A 17,131-nucleotide genomic window follows, 5' to 3' on the forward strand; every position below is an offset into this window, starting at 1 on the left:
ATTTTTCCCACAGCCTTATTAATATTCCACTACCACCAATGGGGTCAAATCTCCGACCCAAAACCCGGGGGCCAGGGTTGTGTGCCTCATGGCTTACTAGCCTGCGGCTGAGCATTCGCGGTAGCGTTGACTTTCGTCGGTCAACAGGCCCAATCGTCACGATTAAGGAACTGGAACTCCGTCTAACCATACAATCCTTTACATCAGTTGAAAATTCTCAACATAAAAAATGGCGTCTATTCCTCTTACGATTTCACGATCTGGAGCAGTATTCCACAATCCAAAGTGGCATCTATTTCAGACGATCAAACGTCCAAATTATTTTCAACAGATTCAACGGAGTTGACTGAAGATGTGATACAAAGTTCACGCGCGCTCCAGTGACCCCTTCAAGAGCGCGAAACGATCCCATTACTCCACGATAGAGGAACTGAGATCACCCTCGAAAGACACATTCTGTAGCTTTGGGGGTGACGGTGACTTGGCGGGTGGACGGAAAGGGATGTTCTCGGGGAACGTAGCTTCTTTCTTGATAAGGGATCGAGAGCCTGAACGGACGGAAACGGAGCCGCCATTAGAATCATAATCACTATCTTCGTCCTCGCCTTTGTCATACATACAAGCAATGCGAGACAGGTGCCACCTCAGTTCCAACAGTTCCATAGAGGGTAGTGGCCGTTTGTCCTTGTTGTCGGTCTTGACCGTGAAAACATATCCCGAGGAGATTCTAACTGCACGCTGACAGGTGCGCTAGTGTCCGAGAGTGATTGAACGAATGTGGGGGGAGAGGTGCGATGTGGGGCGGAGGACAGGCCAGCCTCGAAGGCTTCATTCAGGCTCAGGAGCGATGTTCTTACACTTACGCGTGGTCACCATGGAGTAATGAATTGGTTAATTGGGAGGTCGAATGAGATGTCCGAAGGAATAATTGACTGTTCCGAAGGTCGTAGGAGATGGACAAAGAAAACATATGCTGAGGAGATTCCAACTCCCGTCTCTGTATGGAAGCTTTTCATCAGCATACAAATGGTAGTATCTCCATATTTTTGGACGATTTGCAAGTGTTAAAAATGAAGCTTTTCATTTGCATTTGTATGAGATTAAAAGCTTCACTTTTGACAGTTATAAATCGTCTATGAAAACACCGAGATATCTCCATTTGTATGAGATCAAAAGCTTCATTTTTGACTTGCAAACCGTCCGACAAAGTGGAGATATCTCCATTTATATGGAGATGAAAAGCTTCATTTTTGACACTTGCCGAGATATCTCCATTTGTATAGAGATGAAAAACTTCATATTGTGTATGAATAATTACAATACGATGTATAGAGCGGTGTGGAGAGCGGTGCTAATAAGGCATTCAGGCATCAAGAACCCCCCTAAAAAGGGGTTTTGAACCCTGAGCGCTATAAGACTGGGTAGCCTGACCCAAATAATCAGTTCGGCAAATCCAGATCTAGGAGGTTGTACCAGGCCAACATGGAATCCGCCATAATGGCTGGGTTCGGCGTTCGAGAAAAGCGGCTGTGGTCAAACAGATGGATTTCCTACAACGTAGTATTTATTCACCAACCTTGGAATCACCAACAATCAAAAACAAACAAAAGCAAAAAAACATACAACAGCAAAAAAACGTACAACAGCAAAAAAACATACAACAGCAAAAAAACATACAACAGCAAAAAAACATACAACAGCAAAAAAACATACAACAGCAAAAAAACATACAACAGCAAAAAAACATACAACAGCAAAAAAACATACAACAGCAAAAAAACATACAACAGCAAAAAAACATACAACAGCAAAAAAACATACAACAGCAAAAAAACATACAACAGTGAGGATTCGCTGGTGGTCACCCACCCAACTACTAACTCACCGGCGTGTGGCTTAAGTACGGCTGAGCGGACGGGAAGCCCTGTTTTCCACACCCTATGGTCGTATGTGATGATTTGGATCATCAAATAATATAAATGGTCCATTGCGATACAAGGTGAGAATGCGGCTCTATTTCGATCTCCGTCGGGTTGGGTGGATTTTAATCCTATGATAGGCAGCCCGTTTAAAATGAAACAATAGCTTGATAAAAGGGGGGCTGACATTGTTGTGGACAGTAGGACTTGTGTCTATACTAATGTTTAATATCAAGCAAATAGTACCGCTGTTTAACAATCTGAAAGTTTCAATCAATCGCTTGGTCTTGTTTCTATACTGAGGCACCTTCTTGCGCTTCTTAGAGTCAGTCGGTAGATGTTCGTCCTCGAGCGTGCCCATGCTTGGTCGTTGTGCGTAGCCTCAAAATCATTCGCGCTCAAGTTCCGTCAACAAGGCAGGCATTGGAGAAATACGGGTTGTTGTAGCGTCGTAGTCGGAGTTAACGGTGGTTTGATACAGTATTCGCCTACATGCCTTTGGCGTGAGAGACTTTCCTGTTGCTTTTTCTCCCTTCTCTTCCTCTCTCCTTCTAGCAGCGCCTTAAGGCCGCTAAATAGCAGGTTGCATAAATGTTTGGACATTCAGAATTCGCAGAATGAGAGGGTTGATTTTGGTTTACTCTATCAAAGTAACAGCGTATGATTAGCTACCTTTGTCGGCTTGCAGCACAGCTGTAGGTTCATTATAGCCTAAGCAAAGACCTTATTTAACCTTTCTGTGGAAGGTTGGGAGGAATGGAGGCATATATGGGATGAGTTGACACATCTCTAATAAGAGTTGAAGCCTATTTGGTAGGACTTGAGGCTGAGTTGTGTAGGACTTGAGGATGAGTTGGGGGGAATTGAGCAAGTTTATTGGGGTGTTGTTATTGAGCAAATTTCAGCGCGTGTGAGAACTTTAACCCCATTTTCTCTCGTGTTTCTCTCTCCTTTCCTCCTCTCCTTTCCTCCTCTCCTTTCCTCCTCTCCTTTTCTCTCATCTCGATAACGTTTACGATTCAAAATGCAAGAGGAAAGGCTAGTTCACTTCCGAGGTCACTCAGCGACTATTATTTGGAACAGTCCCACTGACAACCATGCACCATAGCCACGGCCCGCACCCACCCCTCGTCCCACGGGCTCCACGGGCCCCGCTTCCCTGAAACCCCCACCCCCAGTTGGGTCCCCCGCAGACCTGTGCCCGAAGCTGGAGAGTGGGCAAACTATATCCAACGTCTCCCATAGGGAGTCGCGAAAGAGGGAGACTTAGTCAAATCCCTGCTCATTCGATGCATCCTCCAGGTAAAAAAACTTCGGGAGCCCGTCGTCCGCTCGACTATGGCGATGACTAGCGAAAGGTGGAACGAGGAAATCGGCGGTCGTATCGAGAATGTAGAGGCTCTCTTCATCCAGATGGTTGGTCGCGTCGTCAATGAGCGTTGCGACTTTTGTCTCGCCGGCCGCGGGATCTTCCCGCTCTGTGTTGTCTTTGACGTTCCAGTATTTGTGAAGTGCTGTGGCTGCTGCTTGTACCGCGCCCGTGGAGGGAACTGCAGCCTCCTTGTCTCCGGACCAGGCCAGACCGTTTTGGTCCCGAACAGCGTGGCCTACGACCTCCTAGGGACTGCCAGCACTAATGCCATGGAGGTGTCCCGTCAAGCTAATCGCGCTCGCCGCGACCACGTGGCCGACATCAATAATATCGCGGAGTCATTCCGCGATATTACCCTTGCAACGAACGAACCGACTCGATACCTACGTCAATATTCCACCCTTATGGAGGAAATCGTGTTTCGCATTGGCTCAGATAGATGGTTATAAGCCAAAAGGATTCCTGCACCAATACAAAGCTGGTCCATTCCGATATATCGCTTTCATCTTGACAATCAAGTCCTCATCAGCACGGCTCACACTTCCAACTTTTACCTTTGAATTGGCCCAATATGCCGGTCACACCACCCCCTTCCTAGGCGAACCTACCGAATCCTCAGCAGGCAATTGCCCCAAGTGACAACACATAGTAAGCATCCCTTCCAGCTCCATTCGGTTCAATAGCTAACGACGATATAAGCTTACCCGCCGAAGAAACCGGTCAATATTCTGTTAGAGCAAGAGCGATCCCACTAAACAGCGTATGCCCTGGATACCCAATAACTCTCCTTGTTTAGTATGAAGAAAAGTATCAGTGTGTCAGTATAAGTTGCCTATTGAGTTCTCCATGGTTTTTGATTTATTAGATAAAAGGATTTTACCTATTATGGTTTCTATAACTTAAACCTACACCAGTTCTACCGAGCTTCAGTCTGCAATAAGGTGTTAGGCGGAGAAGATGAGTATATAAGATACGAGAATCTAGAGGGGATTCGTATAGCACTAATAGATATACAGTTCTTTAAGGAAAAGGTTTGATTTATATAGGGCAGGTCATGTCGGAAGATATAAGGTTTTGGTTTTAGACGAGATAATTATGCCAATCGTTCGCCGTGGCTTGGGATATTGTAAGAGCGGGATCACTATAACCCGTTCCCCTGGTAGCTAGATCAACATAAATCATATGTCTCGCGAAGAAGGTAATGCGCTCTGGTAGATTCCTTGAAGCGCGTGGCGTGTCATGTGGAAATCTCCGCGTCGTGAATACTGTGAGATCCCTGCAAACAACCTTGGAAGGAAGCAAGGTAACAAGGCTACTAAGACTCACACTCCCACTAGAACCGTTCCAATGAAGCTTGGTGCTCTTGTTGTGATTGTTGTGGTTGTACAATTGAAAAACTGATTCGAGATTCTAACCTTAGGGGCGCTTTGATATCATATAAATGTACATATTTCGTATAAAGCACCATACTGTAATTCTGACCGTCGTCAAAAGGCACTTTTCTACCTGTCGTTAAAAAGCATCATACTATAATTTCTGACAAAAGGCACTTTTCTACCTTCGTCAAAAAGCACTATGATGTAATTTCTGACCGTCGTCAAGAAGCATTATGCTGTAATTTCTGACTATTGTAAAGTAGTATACTATAATTTCTGACAAAAGGCACTTTTCTACCTATCGTCAAAAAGTACTAAAAGAATTATACATATAAAGCTCTCTTCTACTAATTCAATCGATAGTATACCCAATCCCCTATATAGAGCTTCAAGAAATCTAAGTTTCTAACAGCGGTCAGAGAAAAGTATAAGTAATTCTGACGGCCGTCAGAAATAGTAGCTTAAACGCTAGATACCGTATTTGAGTAGTAAAGCAATCCATTATTTTAGCAAAAGATTCTCAAGCAAAGTAGAGCAGGGCATTTTCAATCTTTCTCATGAGTGGAACCCCCTTTTAAAAGTTCGCTGCCACCGGGACTTCACTTTCAACGGGCGAAAAAAGCAATTTGCCAAATGTATAGTATAGGCCGAATTGTATCCTTTCACCATAGTTTCGAAATCTTTGCTCATCTCTTGTTTTTCTTTCTCTGGGAGCTCAAAACCTCGAAAGCTAATACAGCACCCGCACTCTGCAGTGCAATGGCCTCTGCCTTTCTTTCTTTTAGACAGATGCCTCTGTTCACAGCATCCACATTCCCGGCTACAACATCCGCCTCGATCTGAGCAATCCTGAACCATTTCTTCGCGCATAAACCATTTAGTATCACGCCTTAAGCTATCATAGGCGTCTTTAAAAGGTAAGCGAAACCTATACTCTGCTTGGTAAAGGGCGTGCTCCTTTCTTGGATACTGCGCTCGAGTCCTTTCAAGCTGTTTATTTGCGTTTTCAAGTTCGGTCGCATCTGACTTCCCATCAGATTTGATAGCCATAGCCTTTTGTAAGGCTATAACCTTGTGGTATAACCATTCCTCACGCTGCGTTAGTTCACGTAGAGCGTGCTCGGCAAGAAATAACTTGGTGAGTTTGGACCGAAGGACGTAGTTTGACCCGTATTTTAGAAAGTCCCTATCACTTCTGTCGAAGGTAAATGTAGGCCTACCGAAGAACCCCACGATCCTATGGTGTGTGGAAAGCCTCCAAGGTTAGTATGAGGGTATAAGGAAAGAAAGATTCATTAGTATGTACCTCTGTGATATGAGAAACTAGATATAAAACATGAATTTTCAATAGAGGTAAAGATATTAAAGCAGAAGGAATGTGAGATGAGATATAGAAAAGAAGTTCCCGCGGTCCCTCTATAGCTTCGTCACTTAGCCGCCCCCCAAAATAGATTAGTGAACGTTTGCATGTGGACGTAGTATCTAATTATGACGCAATTAGACATAAGCACTCGTCAGATCCAGGCCAAGTACGTACTCACAAAAAAAAAGAGAACCCCCCTCTTTAAGCTAACGTCAAAGATCTCATGCACCCCACCACGAAGGATGATGAGGAGATAATGAAAAAGATAACTTTAGGGATTACATGGTGAATGCCTCAAGCATCAACCCCTCAGTTTGCTAGATAGATAGTTAGTCGGAAGCTCGCCTTCCCATAGGAATCGACATCTCTTCCTCCTCTCCTTCGGTCCCTACAAAGTAGAGCCCTCAACAGGTTATGACACTCGCTCTTCTCAAAACTATCATTCATTAGGAGGCACCTTTTCTTTACAATCTATCATCTGTACCACGCAGAGAGAGCTGTGATGCACCCTAGAGAATTTTCACCCGATTGGTAGAGCAACCCCGGGGGGATCAACAACAACCCTTTACATCACCGGAAATTAGCGAGAATGTCGACCAACGTAGGTGGTGGAGGAAATAATACGGCATCGGTCACAACCAATGCTCCCCTATTCGGAACAGGGGCACCCAAGGATAAGGATTGGGATGCTGTGGAGGATGCTGTAAAAACAACTAGAGATCAAAGTGAAACGCTGCCGGCAGTTGGCAGCTTTATCCCCGGGCGGCTAAACGAGCTACAATTCCAGCTCTTTACGGACGTTGTTTTCACATGAAGGTTCTATTTCGACGACACTACTACCTGGGGAAGCTTATTTCCTATGTTCGCTGCCCTTGCTATTGGACTATTACGTATCGTAGCATGGGACTTTGAGGTTAGGAATGCGGATACTAAGGAACTGCCGACCACATTTTCCACCCTTCCATAATAGAAGGCGCCTACTAAGGACATATTTTGGTTCCACAAACATCTGATCGTGTGCTATAACACCGACTAGATCGGCAGTACTCTAGCTATAAAAGTAAAAGACTTTATAGCCCGTAGTAATAATGACGAAAGAACTGTTTATAGGATAGACATTTCTATACGGCATATCGCACTTTTTAAGATTCATAATGGGAATATACTTCATTCTCCCCCTATTCACCTTATTACTAATACTTTAGCACTCTATTGCTCCCTAGGATTTAGGATATTAGCTTATATATTCACTTTAAATCCCTACGGTAGGGATTTTCGGCGAAGTCCCATACCCATAAAGCTTATCGATATGATCCTTCACGAATCTACGCCGACTAATTTAGTCTTAATAGCGTAGGTATCCTTTTTGGTTAAGAGTTAGTATTACTCTTCTATTCCCTAAATCCGTGACCTCACTATATAAAGCTTCACCCTCTCAATACTATATTACGGCAAGCGAAATATATCGGGTGGTCCTAGGGTTTGCCACTCGGTCTGCTATACCTAGTTACATATAGAATGTACGGAGCTATCCTCTAGTGTGCCTTCTGACGCTAATAAGTATATCTGTTTTAATTGTTAAGAGAACCGACCTTCCACTAATCTTCAGACGGGCGGTATTTACCAAGTCTACCGTGAAAAGCGAGTACGGAAAGTATATAGGGTGGTTTATAGTGGAAAAACTACGGATTTCCTATTACGAGTTTCTAAGCCATCCTCTTACCGGCCAGAGTTATGGCTAATCCGAAACCTCGGCCCGCCTCCTCCACGGAATGTCGATTATACGATATTCTTCAGTGGGGTATTTTCTGGTCTCGGATATGGATTTGATGGCTAGCACAATCTATGACACAATACAACCATTGATCAGGGTGCTGCCACTTTTATTCTTTCAAAGCGGTCGTTTGTTGGTGTGCGGCTTATACCCCTGCAGACCATGGTACGTACCTATGTAGATAGCCCACGCAGCCCAGCCACTAGGTTGCAAGCTTCATATCGGAAGGAAGAAGGTCCGTTAAATGATCTAGTGGAGGAAAAGCTTCCATTATAGTTACCCAACTTTCACGTGTGAATGTTGATCAGTCATTTTCGTGATCCAATGTAAAATTTGCTAGCGTACATAATGCATGTGCTAAGATGGTATTTTGGCTACTGCGGTTATAGGGTTCATTGGTCCAAACTCCGTTGTCGTGTCAGCCTTGTAGCTTCGAGATACGAAAGTGACCAATAACCGATCGATGTCAATTCAATATAGGTGCCGCAAACGAGCGGGGTAGTTGCAAAAGTACGTCAAGAATAATCCTGACCCAACCATTTATTTCCCAGCAGCCCATGCGCAAGTCGGGACATTACATAAATATGGACCGGTTCCCAGCCCTGCTTAGGCGCTACGTGGCTGGACCTTAGTGTCTAAGAAGGACGTGATATGGGTTATAAGAGAATATTCTATCCATAGATCCAACCATTGAGGAAAAACCGGGGCCTAAATTGGGTTCATCTGGGAATATCTACGACACCATAGACTAATCACCTTCGCAGCATCCAAGTCAAATTGTGTTCAAGAAGAGAAACAGGGCCTACCAAAAATGTGTAGCGCCGAGCCGTCACAATGCATTAACTAGTATGCCTCACTGGAGGTCTAGGCGCCCAAGGAGCCACAATCACCCCGCTATCCAAGAAGCTAATCCTAACATAAAATCACGCAGGATCCCATTTTCTTTCATGATTTGGCTGGATGACACCGAGATATGTTCCGAATATTGACAGACCCGCTATACAACGACAAAGATCCCCTATCGTAAGCACATCAAATTGATAGGTAGAAGACTTTTATGGTTAGAAATCCAACTCTCGCTCACATGGAGATTTATTGACTAAACCAACGAAGCGGGTCGATGTCATCTGGGCGAAAAGGATCTTGCTTAGTGTGCCTGCACTTGAACACTCAGCATACCTTTACGAAATGCAAAGTCAAAGGCTGCAGAACAAAATGGGTTTACTGTCAGGCTGGAAACTGGGCCCTTTGCGAGGAGTGCTTCGATCATCCTGGAAGTGGCCCTGATGGAACCGAACCAGACGGTTGGATCAGGAACAATGCGGAGGACCACTAGTTCAGACGTCTCTGGGCTATGTGGGTTGCGAAGGATAGTGTGTACGTATTGAACAAAAGCATTTGAATGAATCCAGACTGACTCCGAAAGTTGAAATCTGACGCTGTTATCGTTCCAAAAAAAAAAGAAAAGTGGGATGATCAAACAACAATATGATATTGACACAAACCTCCAAGGTTGGAATGAATGAAATTTTCGGTGCCTGATCCACGAGGCTGAGAAATCAACAAAGTCATTGTTACGCCTTCACCTTCTCATTTCTTTTTCTTCACTCTACTCATAAACTTTAATCTCTGATCAGTTTTTCCTCTTTCTTTTTGCACTCTTGTCATCAAATCTCCACACCAACATGTCTATCATGGGATATTCAGATCTTTGCTTAGGCACACAAGTGACCTTCACCACTCCCTCGCCTCAGAAGTGGGTTCTCGAGGAGAAACTCACCGAGGATTTCCAAAGAATGACCAACCGTGAACTTGAGATGGGTGGTGGACCTTCCTTCGCCGTGTCCAAGTACCTCTGCTACAGTGCGACAGACAGTAGCAAGAAGGCATTCATGAGAATTTACTTTCAGATTCCCAACCCCGGAACAGAGTCCCAGCTCCCCCGGCTTCGACAACAACAGGCAGCTCCACCCCGTAAGCATTTGGAGCTACAAGCTTTGAAGGATCTCAGTAAACAACACTGTACTGTGGTCCCAGCTCTCCTCGCCTACAAAGAAGGAAAGCAAGGCAAGTACGGCGTGGTTCCAGACGGCTACATAACACATATTGTGTGGGAAATGGTCAGCGGGAAGCCACTTGATACGGATCAGTTCTGGAGGCCTGAATCGGCGCGGTTACGCGAGGCCGTCCGCACGAAGTTCCGCGATATCTGGGAGTATGTTTACGGAATCCCCTTTAGCGTGTTAAGAGTGAAACTGACAAACCTAAGAGAGTTGAAGCGTCATGGATGGCATCCAGGGCTCCCTCTTTTGCAGAAGATTATCTACGACGAGTCAACCGGGGATATGTATGTGATATACGATATACACCTATTACAAAACAGAATATGCTAACTATCTTTAGGCATATTGCAGGTTTCCGAGACCCCGACCGCTTCGATTCCGGCGAGAAATTTTCCGACATGACCTTTGTCCTCTGGCGTTTAACTAGGCCACCCAGAAAGTCCGGTTGGGAGAAAGACCCTACCAAGTGGGCCTGGTAATCATCATGGATGTCCGTTTCCCCAGCTCAAATGCGCTGCGCCAATGAATCGAATATTTGCCGCAATTACAGGAATCGAAGTTGATATCATTGATTTTTTCTTTCGGGTATTTCATTAATATCGAATGACAGCCCAAGACTTCCAATTTGTTAACTAAGAATTTGTCCGTATTATCGGGCCGACCGTATAGTAGTTGCTCTCAATGCCAATACATTAAGAGTAAAAAAGTCTGACGCTATGTATTCTTTATCAAAGTGACCTTATTCAGGCATTTTTCGAAGGAGAATGCAAAATAGAAACCAAAGCCGCCGGATCACACTAATTTTCCATTTATTTGATGCAGCCACAGTTTGCAGTCGAATCGCTGTTGTTACAAAGCATTTACATCCCCGGCATACACCAAAGTTTTTCTTGACGCTTCGACAGGCTCTTCCTTGTCAACAAAATAAATCAAACAGTGTGCTTCCTTGTACCCATTTGTCTTATAATACGCAAGCTTCTGGGCTTCTTCTTCGGTCTGCACGATGTATATGTAGCCAGGAATCTCCTGGCCTGACTCTCCGTCTATCAACGCGGGATAAGGAATCGCTACTGACGGATGAGATATTCACAACCACAATCGGCCGGTCGGTGGCATTTTCTTCTAAGGCCTCGGAAGAATGGGGATGAAGGAATCGATTGAACCCCTCTAGTCTCCATATATCCGCTACATAGTCTCCTAAGCGTGCCACGGATTCTTCACGGTCTTCTAAGAAATGCTGGCGAGTCTTAAGCGGGTCTTGGCGAATGGGCATAAAAGCCTTGTGACGAAGCCTATCGAATTTATCCGCTTCGTTGGAATGCCCATTGGGCATATCTGAGATATCACCCTATCGGATTCCTTAGTCTCTTTCTTAGCTTCTGTGGCTTGACTTCTTCAACAATCTATCAATCTCACATTGTATCATGTACTTCAACGTGCACCACGTAGCCCTTCCTCCAAACAAACCCCTACTGTCAATGAGGTATCTAATAATGAGGCGTCGCCTATGCTCTAGGTTTTCTAAAGCACAAGCTAGCTCGTTGTATGTTTGGTGGAGGAAAGAGGATACTTCGACAGCTAGGCTTGACATTTGCTGAATGGCACACTGCTGGTCCTCCTGGGAGATGTAACGGCTGCATACGAGAGGTAGGAGATCTAGCGCTCTTCCAGCTAGCAATTAAGCTATAGCAAAGTCACTATCCAGAATAAGGAGGTCGATCGCTCGACGGGCAGCTTCGATGCGATGTCGTGGGGTTACATTATAGAAATCGAGGGCTTGCGAGAAGTGCATCAAAGCCGTGGCCTTACCATTATGCTGATGTGTGTTTTTATATTAGACTGAAAGGTGGATCGCTAGAATTCAAATAGGATGCTAGATTGGGATGATCTTCTAGGCTATTATCGACGGCCCTTTAAGTAACTAGGGTTACCTCCTATAAATCAACCAAATTTCCCGTTCGAGTGTATTGTTCTGACATGTAAACAGCTAGATTGTTCAACCAATATGGTAAATCGGTATGGCCTTCTGGTGTAATACTAATAGTTCCTTAGGTAAGCCAAATCTCCTACTATATACCATCCAAGTCCGAGGTTCCAGATCGACTAAATCGGGTTGATAGGTTACTAGCTAGGTTTAGTAACCGATTTGCTAAACCAGAGTGGGTTTCTAGGGTAGCGGCGACAGCTATTTCAGCCAGTCGGACGACCTCTTGTAGATCTTTGAAGTCTCTAGTTCGATGATACCAGCTTGAGAGAAAGATTGATAAATATGTAGCTAGTGTCCTAGGTCAGGGATGGTCATCTGGGAGAGTATCAACAGCTGTTTTCGCTAGCCGGACTACTTCTTGCAAATCATCTAGATCTCCAGTTCGGTCATACCGAGTTGAGAAGTAGCTAGCTAGATTAATGGAAACGAGGGCTACATCCGGGTCATTGTAGTCTTGTGGAGTAGTATAGGCGGCTCTTTTAAGAAAACGAACTGTGTGCTGTAAGTCATTCAAGTCTCCTGTCTGATCATATCGGGTTGGTAGATAGATCCCTAATCGCATGGCTAAATCAGGGTGGTCTTTGGGGGTAATATCGATTGTTTCTTGGGCAAGGCGGAATGCTTTTTGCAAATCATCAAAGTTCCCAGTTTGCTCATAACGGAATGAGAGAGTATTCGCGAGAGTGCTCAACCGAAGAGCAAGATCGGGGTGGTCAGTCGGTGTCGTGTTGATAGCTCTCTGGGCAACACGGATTTCGCTAAATAGTGACCACACTTCAATAAAATATTCTCTATAGTATACTATCCTTCCTTCCCCTTTCTCTTTTTCTTCCCTTCCCTTTCCTTTCCCTGTCACCCGACCTCAACTCCGAGTTCTCACGAGTTTCCTTTGCCAGCAGTTGAAAGGTAAGTCACATTCCAGACCAACTCATTATAAGAACAACATCTTATACTAACCTTAAGCGTTGTTGGCAGATTCTCCCTACCCTCTATGCCATCCCCCCCCCCCCCCCCCCCCCCCAACATCAAACCCTCTATGCCATCGAGTCCAATTGAGTAAGTCATGACCCAAAATGAGCAGATTGCGTGTCAATATTTTCACACGTAATAGTAGGCAACTCGTACTAACTCCAGCTTGATATGTACAGCTAGAAGAAATGGCCACAACACGTATCCGTGTGAAGCAGATCCTGCAATCCCCCCTACCCCCATTGAACCAGGGGTCCTCTAAAACCTCCTCCTCCGCCCTCCACAGGCTCAGATATGTCGGAAGTTTGGGCCCCTGGCCCAACTTTCAGAACCAGGTCGAGGCAGCGTATAATGCCCAGGCCTTTAGCCGCAGTACTACAAGTCCTGTCAGCCCCGGCCCGCACCAGGTGGAGCCAGATATTGTTTCTGTTGGGGACGAGCATGGTCTCCAAGGCCGCTTTCAACAAGCCATAGGACAAGTACTGGGAGTGGCCTTGGAGGCCCAGGGAATAAACCTGTCTTTCGGGGACTTTAAGTGCTCCGGGATCATCTATGAAAATATCCCGGACGTCATTGGCCTGTCCCGAACTATCCAAGGCAATGACGAGTTGAGTTTGATAGGGGAACTCAAAGTTCCGTGGGTCCTAGCCCATTCCATAAGTGACGCGTATCATACACCGAAAGGTCTGAGGCGCCTCCTCGGACAGCCCCTCTTATATATGAGGGATCTCGGATCCGCGTATGGCTTTCTAAGCACTTATGAAGAGACTATCTTCCTCTACCAGACCCAGCTGGCAAACGGACAATGGCATGTGGAGTATTCCCCGGTAGTGTGGTCAACCGATATCTACGAACCCTCTCAGGGTCCTAGTTCTATTCCGTCTCTCTCTATGAGACAGTGCATGTTTTATGTCGCTGGGCTTGCAAGCCAGCATGGGCCGGTGTCTAACCAAACCCCGGCATCACAATGGGTGGTATGGGGATGAAAGGGAACAAGAAGAGGTAAAGGATCGTAACATGGAACGGGCTCTGTCATCTATTTGTATTTGTATTTGTATGATTGTACTTGTATGATTAATGTCATTTATCCTAGCATATCGCGGCCCAATCGAGGCAACTTCTACAGACCCTCGTTCTTATAAAATTGATTATGAGGACCAATAGTGGCAGGCAAATCACCAATATTTTTAGCACAGTCTGCACTAAGCTTAGAGAACAGGTAACCGTCTAGAGTTTTAGCCCGTCGGCGCCGAAATCCATATACCAGGCCAAGGATAACAGAGCTCATTGCCCATGTGGCAAGCATAACTATAGGAATATGTGAGGTAATGCGCCTGGCCCTAGGGCCTTGCCAAGCTGCGAGGTGAGATTCTCGGCCACGTTTTCTTGATTAAACGTATCAAAGCCGTAATACATGAGTTGTAAGGCGCTTTGTGCATAGCACCTAGGAGAGACTGCTGTAGATCCACACACGGGCGAATGGCGGAAGAGACTTTCAAGACGAGATGGAGGTCCCGTAATTCCAACCGAAATTGAGTCTGCATGACTGATGCATACCCGACAATATCCGAGTTTTTCTTCCAGAGGTTAGTGTCAGACGAACCAAAGCTTAGGATGACCTCTTCACTTACTGTGTCCGTATTATACGCATCCAGTGCATCTTACACCTCTGCCACATCAAGTCCAGCTACCACGTATGCCCAGCTTTTACGAACCTCGCCCTAGGGCTCAAGCATATGTGATACCTGACCAACGCGCAATCCAAAGCGGAAGGCCACCCGTACACTAGTAGAACCAGTGTGGGCAAGTTCAAACAGGGATGAAGATGTGGCTACAGCTGCCGCTGAAAACAGCCCTATGCTCATCCCTACAAGGACCATTCTATCGGATACAGGGAGATCATAGAGAACACCTTGGGACTCATAATGTCTAGGGGTTCAATCAATCAATCAATCAATCAAAGTTCAATTAACCTGTTGCAGTCTAACTAGTTGCGTATGACTATGCAGGCGCTTCATCCAACTGAAGCAAGAACTCGAAGCCAAACGCCGAGTTGGGATCACTCCCAAGAGTATACAGATGCTGATCGTAAAGAGCGTGGAATCAGCCCATTCCTGTAGATCCATCCCAATAACCCTGTAATCCCAAAAACCCATACATAAGAAATATATAACGATCGCCATGGAGTGCACCCTCCATCTTCCATCTCTCACTTCTCACTCTCACTCTTCCCTTCCATCCTCTGTAACCTCCCCTGCCTCAGTTTCAATTGATGGTGTTTTTCTCCTGGCCAGTTGTTGATTGGCATGTTCGTCGACTCTGGCTGAGTTTCTCGTTTCACAGCATCATTTATCGTCATTGGCTAATACCCATCGTCTTCCACACCTAGCTCCATGGCCGCGAGGCCTGTTCGTTCGTCGTCGTCGTCGTCCTCGAGTCCCATATGTTGAAACTGCTGGAGGAGACCTGTTCGGTGCATGAAGTTGACCACGTAGCGGATGGCCTGCGGGTTTGACACGATCTTGTCATAATCCATTTCCTTGATACCAACTGCCCACAGCTGCTCCCACAGTTTCGTGCGCGGAATGATGTGTCGTGGACACTGCATTAGAACATGCTTCGGTGTCTGTGAACCTTCGTCACAACTACACCGGTCTGTCTCCGCTGCCTTGATTTTGAACAAGAAGTGTCGAAGCCCGATCCTCATTGTGCGCGTTTGAATCAAAATTGCACATTGTGGCTTCGACAGTCCCTCGTATAGACGGAGCGTCTTCTTGTTCGGCGCCTGCACCAAGCGCTTTGTGGGTGCGGAAGTTGTCTCCCGCTCCCACTGCTTCTCCCACCGCTCTCTGATTCGCTGGCGAACCGCTCTCTTAGCAGCTGCGGCGAGGCGGATTATCGGTTCACCCGTTCCGCTCCCGGTCGCAACTCCCATCCCCGCACCAAGAAGCGCTGCGCTCTTCGCTTCCGCATCGGCAAATTCATTGCCGTCCACACCAACGTGTGCAGGGATCCACCTGATAGTGATATTCGTTGGATTTTGCTGGTTTTGGTTCCGTGACCGGATGGCCCGTACGTGATCATATATCAGTGCGAGCACGTATTGGCCAGACGGTCGCTGTGGGTTTTGGACTGCCTGGATGGCAGCTTGGCTGTCAGAGAAAATGACCACTTCTCGAGCCTGTTGTTCCCCGTTATTTGGAATTTCCCCGTTGTTTGGAATTGTGTCCTCGTTATTCCCCCCTGCCGCTTCCTTGAGCACCATTTCAATGCCGCTGAGCTCGGCAGCGTACACTGTGGACTGGGAGTCTTTGCCAAGATATTTCCTCTGAGACTTCACTCCGTGCTGGAGACTGGCCATTGATGCGCCAATGTGCCCAGCAAAACCGCTCCCATCTGTGAAAATCATGGCGGTTTTATCTTGCTTGTCGCAAACTGCTTCTTCGTAAATGTTGTTATAGGTTTCCAATGCAGCTTCTTGATTCTCAATGAAGCATGGGATCCTTGTCTCCCATGGTGCAAGGACAAATGCACGTTTCCTTTCCCATTGTTCTGTCGGTTGTAGGCGTAATGGCTTCTTCAATGCCAGCGCTTCGAGTGGCGACCAGCCTCCAAGTCGTTGTTCCGTTGGTTTTCTGGCTTTGTATGCAATTTGTGGACATGCCCACTGTGGTCCTGTGAGGATCCGTATGGCTGTTTCCTCTATGATTTGTTGTATTCGTAATTTGATCGGGGTGATGAATAATTCAATATCGAGTGCCGCTCCCGCCGTTCCGCGGAAAGCTCCACTGATCAGGATTGCCGCACGTTTTTGGATTTTTGTTAGTTCGTTAGTGAGCTTGTCGAGATCGCCCCTTGGCATGGCTCTAGCAGCTGGACAGTACCATGCAGACAGCCCCCATAGCATCTGTGGAATGATGACTGCCTGGTATACCTTCCGCATGGCAATCAATGATGACCCCCATGTGGAACCTGAGATGCCTCGGAGTGCCTCAAGGCTGCTCGCTCCCTTCGCTAGCATCTTCTTCCGGTGTGTTGTAAAATTGAGGTGCTTGTCGAGCCATACTCCAAGGTATTTGGCCGTTTCTGTGGGTGCGAGGATAGTTGGTATGTCTCCTGGTATGATAATCGGCATGCCGTCATGGCCTGATGGATCATCCGGCACCTCCCAGATGTCTTGTTCGGGAGCCGACTGAGTCGTTTGAGTCGTTTGAGTTGTATCCGTGTCCCAGGCAGATCGCACTATGTCTGCGTTCTGGACCGATTGTACTATGTCTGCGTTCTGGACCGATTGCACTGTGTCTGCGT

The 17,131-nt window shown here is 46.2% G+C and overlaps 5 protein-coding genes across 5 annotated transcripts; 4 read left to right on the forward strand and 1 right to left on the reverse strand.

The window, feature by feature from the left end:
* Window positions 1-411: 411 nt before the first annotated feature.
* Window positions 412-876, reverse strand: N7471_006493 (uncharacterized protein; the record flags this gene model as incomplete). Its single annotated transcript, XM_057279212.1, has 2 exons — window positions 412-731; window positions 864-876. The coding sequence occupies 2 exons, from the start codon at window positions 874-876 to the stop codon at window positions 412-414; spliced, it is 333 nt and encodes a 110-aa protein (XP_057138822.1).
* A 2,381-nt stretch (window positions 877-3,257) lies between these two features.
* On the forward strand, window positions 3,258-3,740 carry N7471_006494 (DUF3716 domain-containing protein; the record flags this gene model as incomplete). Its single annotated transcript, XM_057279213.1, has 1 exon — window positions 3,258-3,740. The coding sequence occupies one exon, from the start codon at window positions 3,258-3,260 to the stop codon at window positions 3,738-3,740; it is 483 nt and encodes a 160-aa protein (XP_057138823.1).
* A 2,879-nt stretch (window positions 3,741-6,619) lies between these two features.
* On the forward strand, window positions 6,620-6,844 carry N7471_006495 (uncharacterized protein; the record flags this gene model as incomplete). The annotated part of the gene is made up of 1 exon (XM_057279214.1): window positions 6,620-6,844. One exon carries the CDS (start codon window positions 6,620-6,622, stop codon window positions 6,842-6,844), a length of 225 nt encoding a protein of 74 aa, XP_057138824.1.
* A 2,645-nt stretch (window positions 6,845-9,489) lies between these two features.
* Window positions 9,490-10,346, forward strand: N7471_006496 (uncharacterized protein; the record flags this gene model as incomplete). Its single annotated transcript, XM_057279215.1, has 3 exons — window positions 9,490-10,019; window positions 10,074-10,151; window positions 10,208-10,346. The coding sequence occupies 3 exons, from the start codon at window positions 9,490-9,492 to the stop codon at window positions 10,344-10,346; spliced, it is 747 nt and encodes a 248-aa protein (XP_057138825.1).
* A 2,665-nt stretch (window positions 10,347-13,011) lies between these two features.
* On the forward strand, window positions 13,012-13,809 carry N7471_006497 (uncharacterized protein; the record flags this gene model as incomplete). Its single annotated transcript, XM_057279216.1, has 1 exon — window positions 13,012-13,809. The coding sequence occupies one exon, from the start codon at window positions 13,012-13,014 to the stop codon at window positions 13,807-13,809; it is 798 nt and encodes a 265-aa protein (XP_057138826.1).
* Window positions 13,810-17,131: the final 3,322 nt, after the last annotated feature.

The sequence above is a fragment of the Penicillium samsonianum genome (genome assembly GCF_028829775.1).
Source record: "Penicillium samsonianum strain IBT 33392 chromosome Unknown utg000003l_segment0_segment0, whole genome shotgun sequence".
Taxonomy (NCBI): Eukaryota; Fungi; Ascomycota; class Eurotiomycetes; order Eurotiales; family Aspergillaceae; genus Penicillium; species Penicillium samsonianum.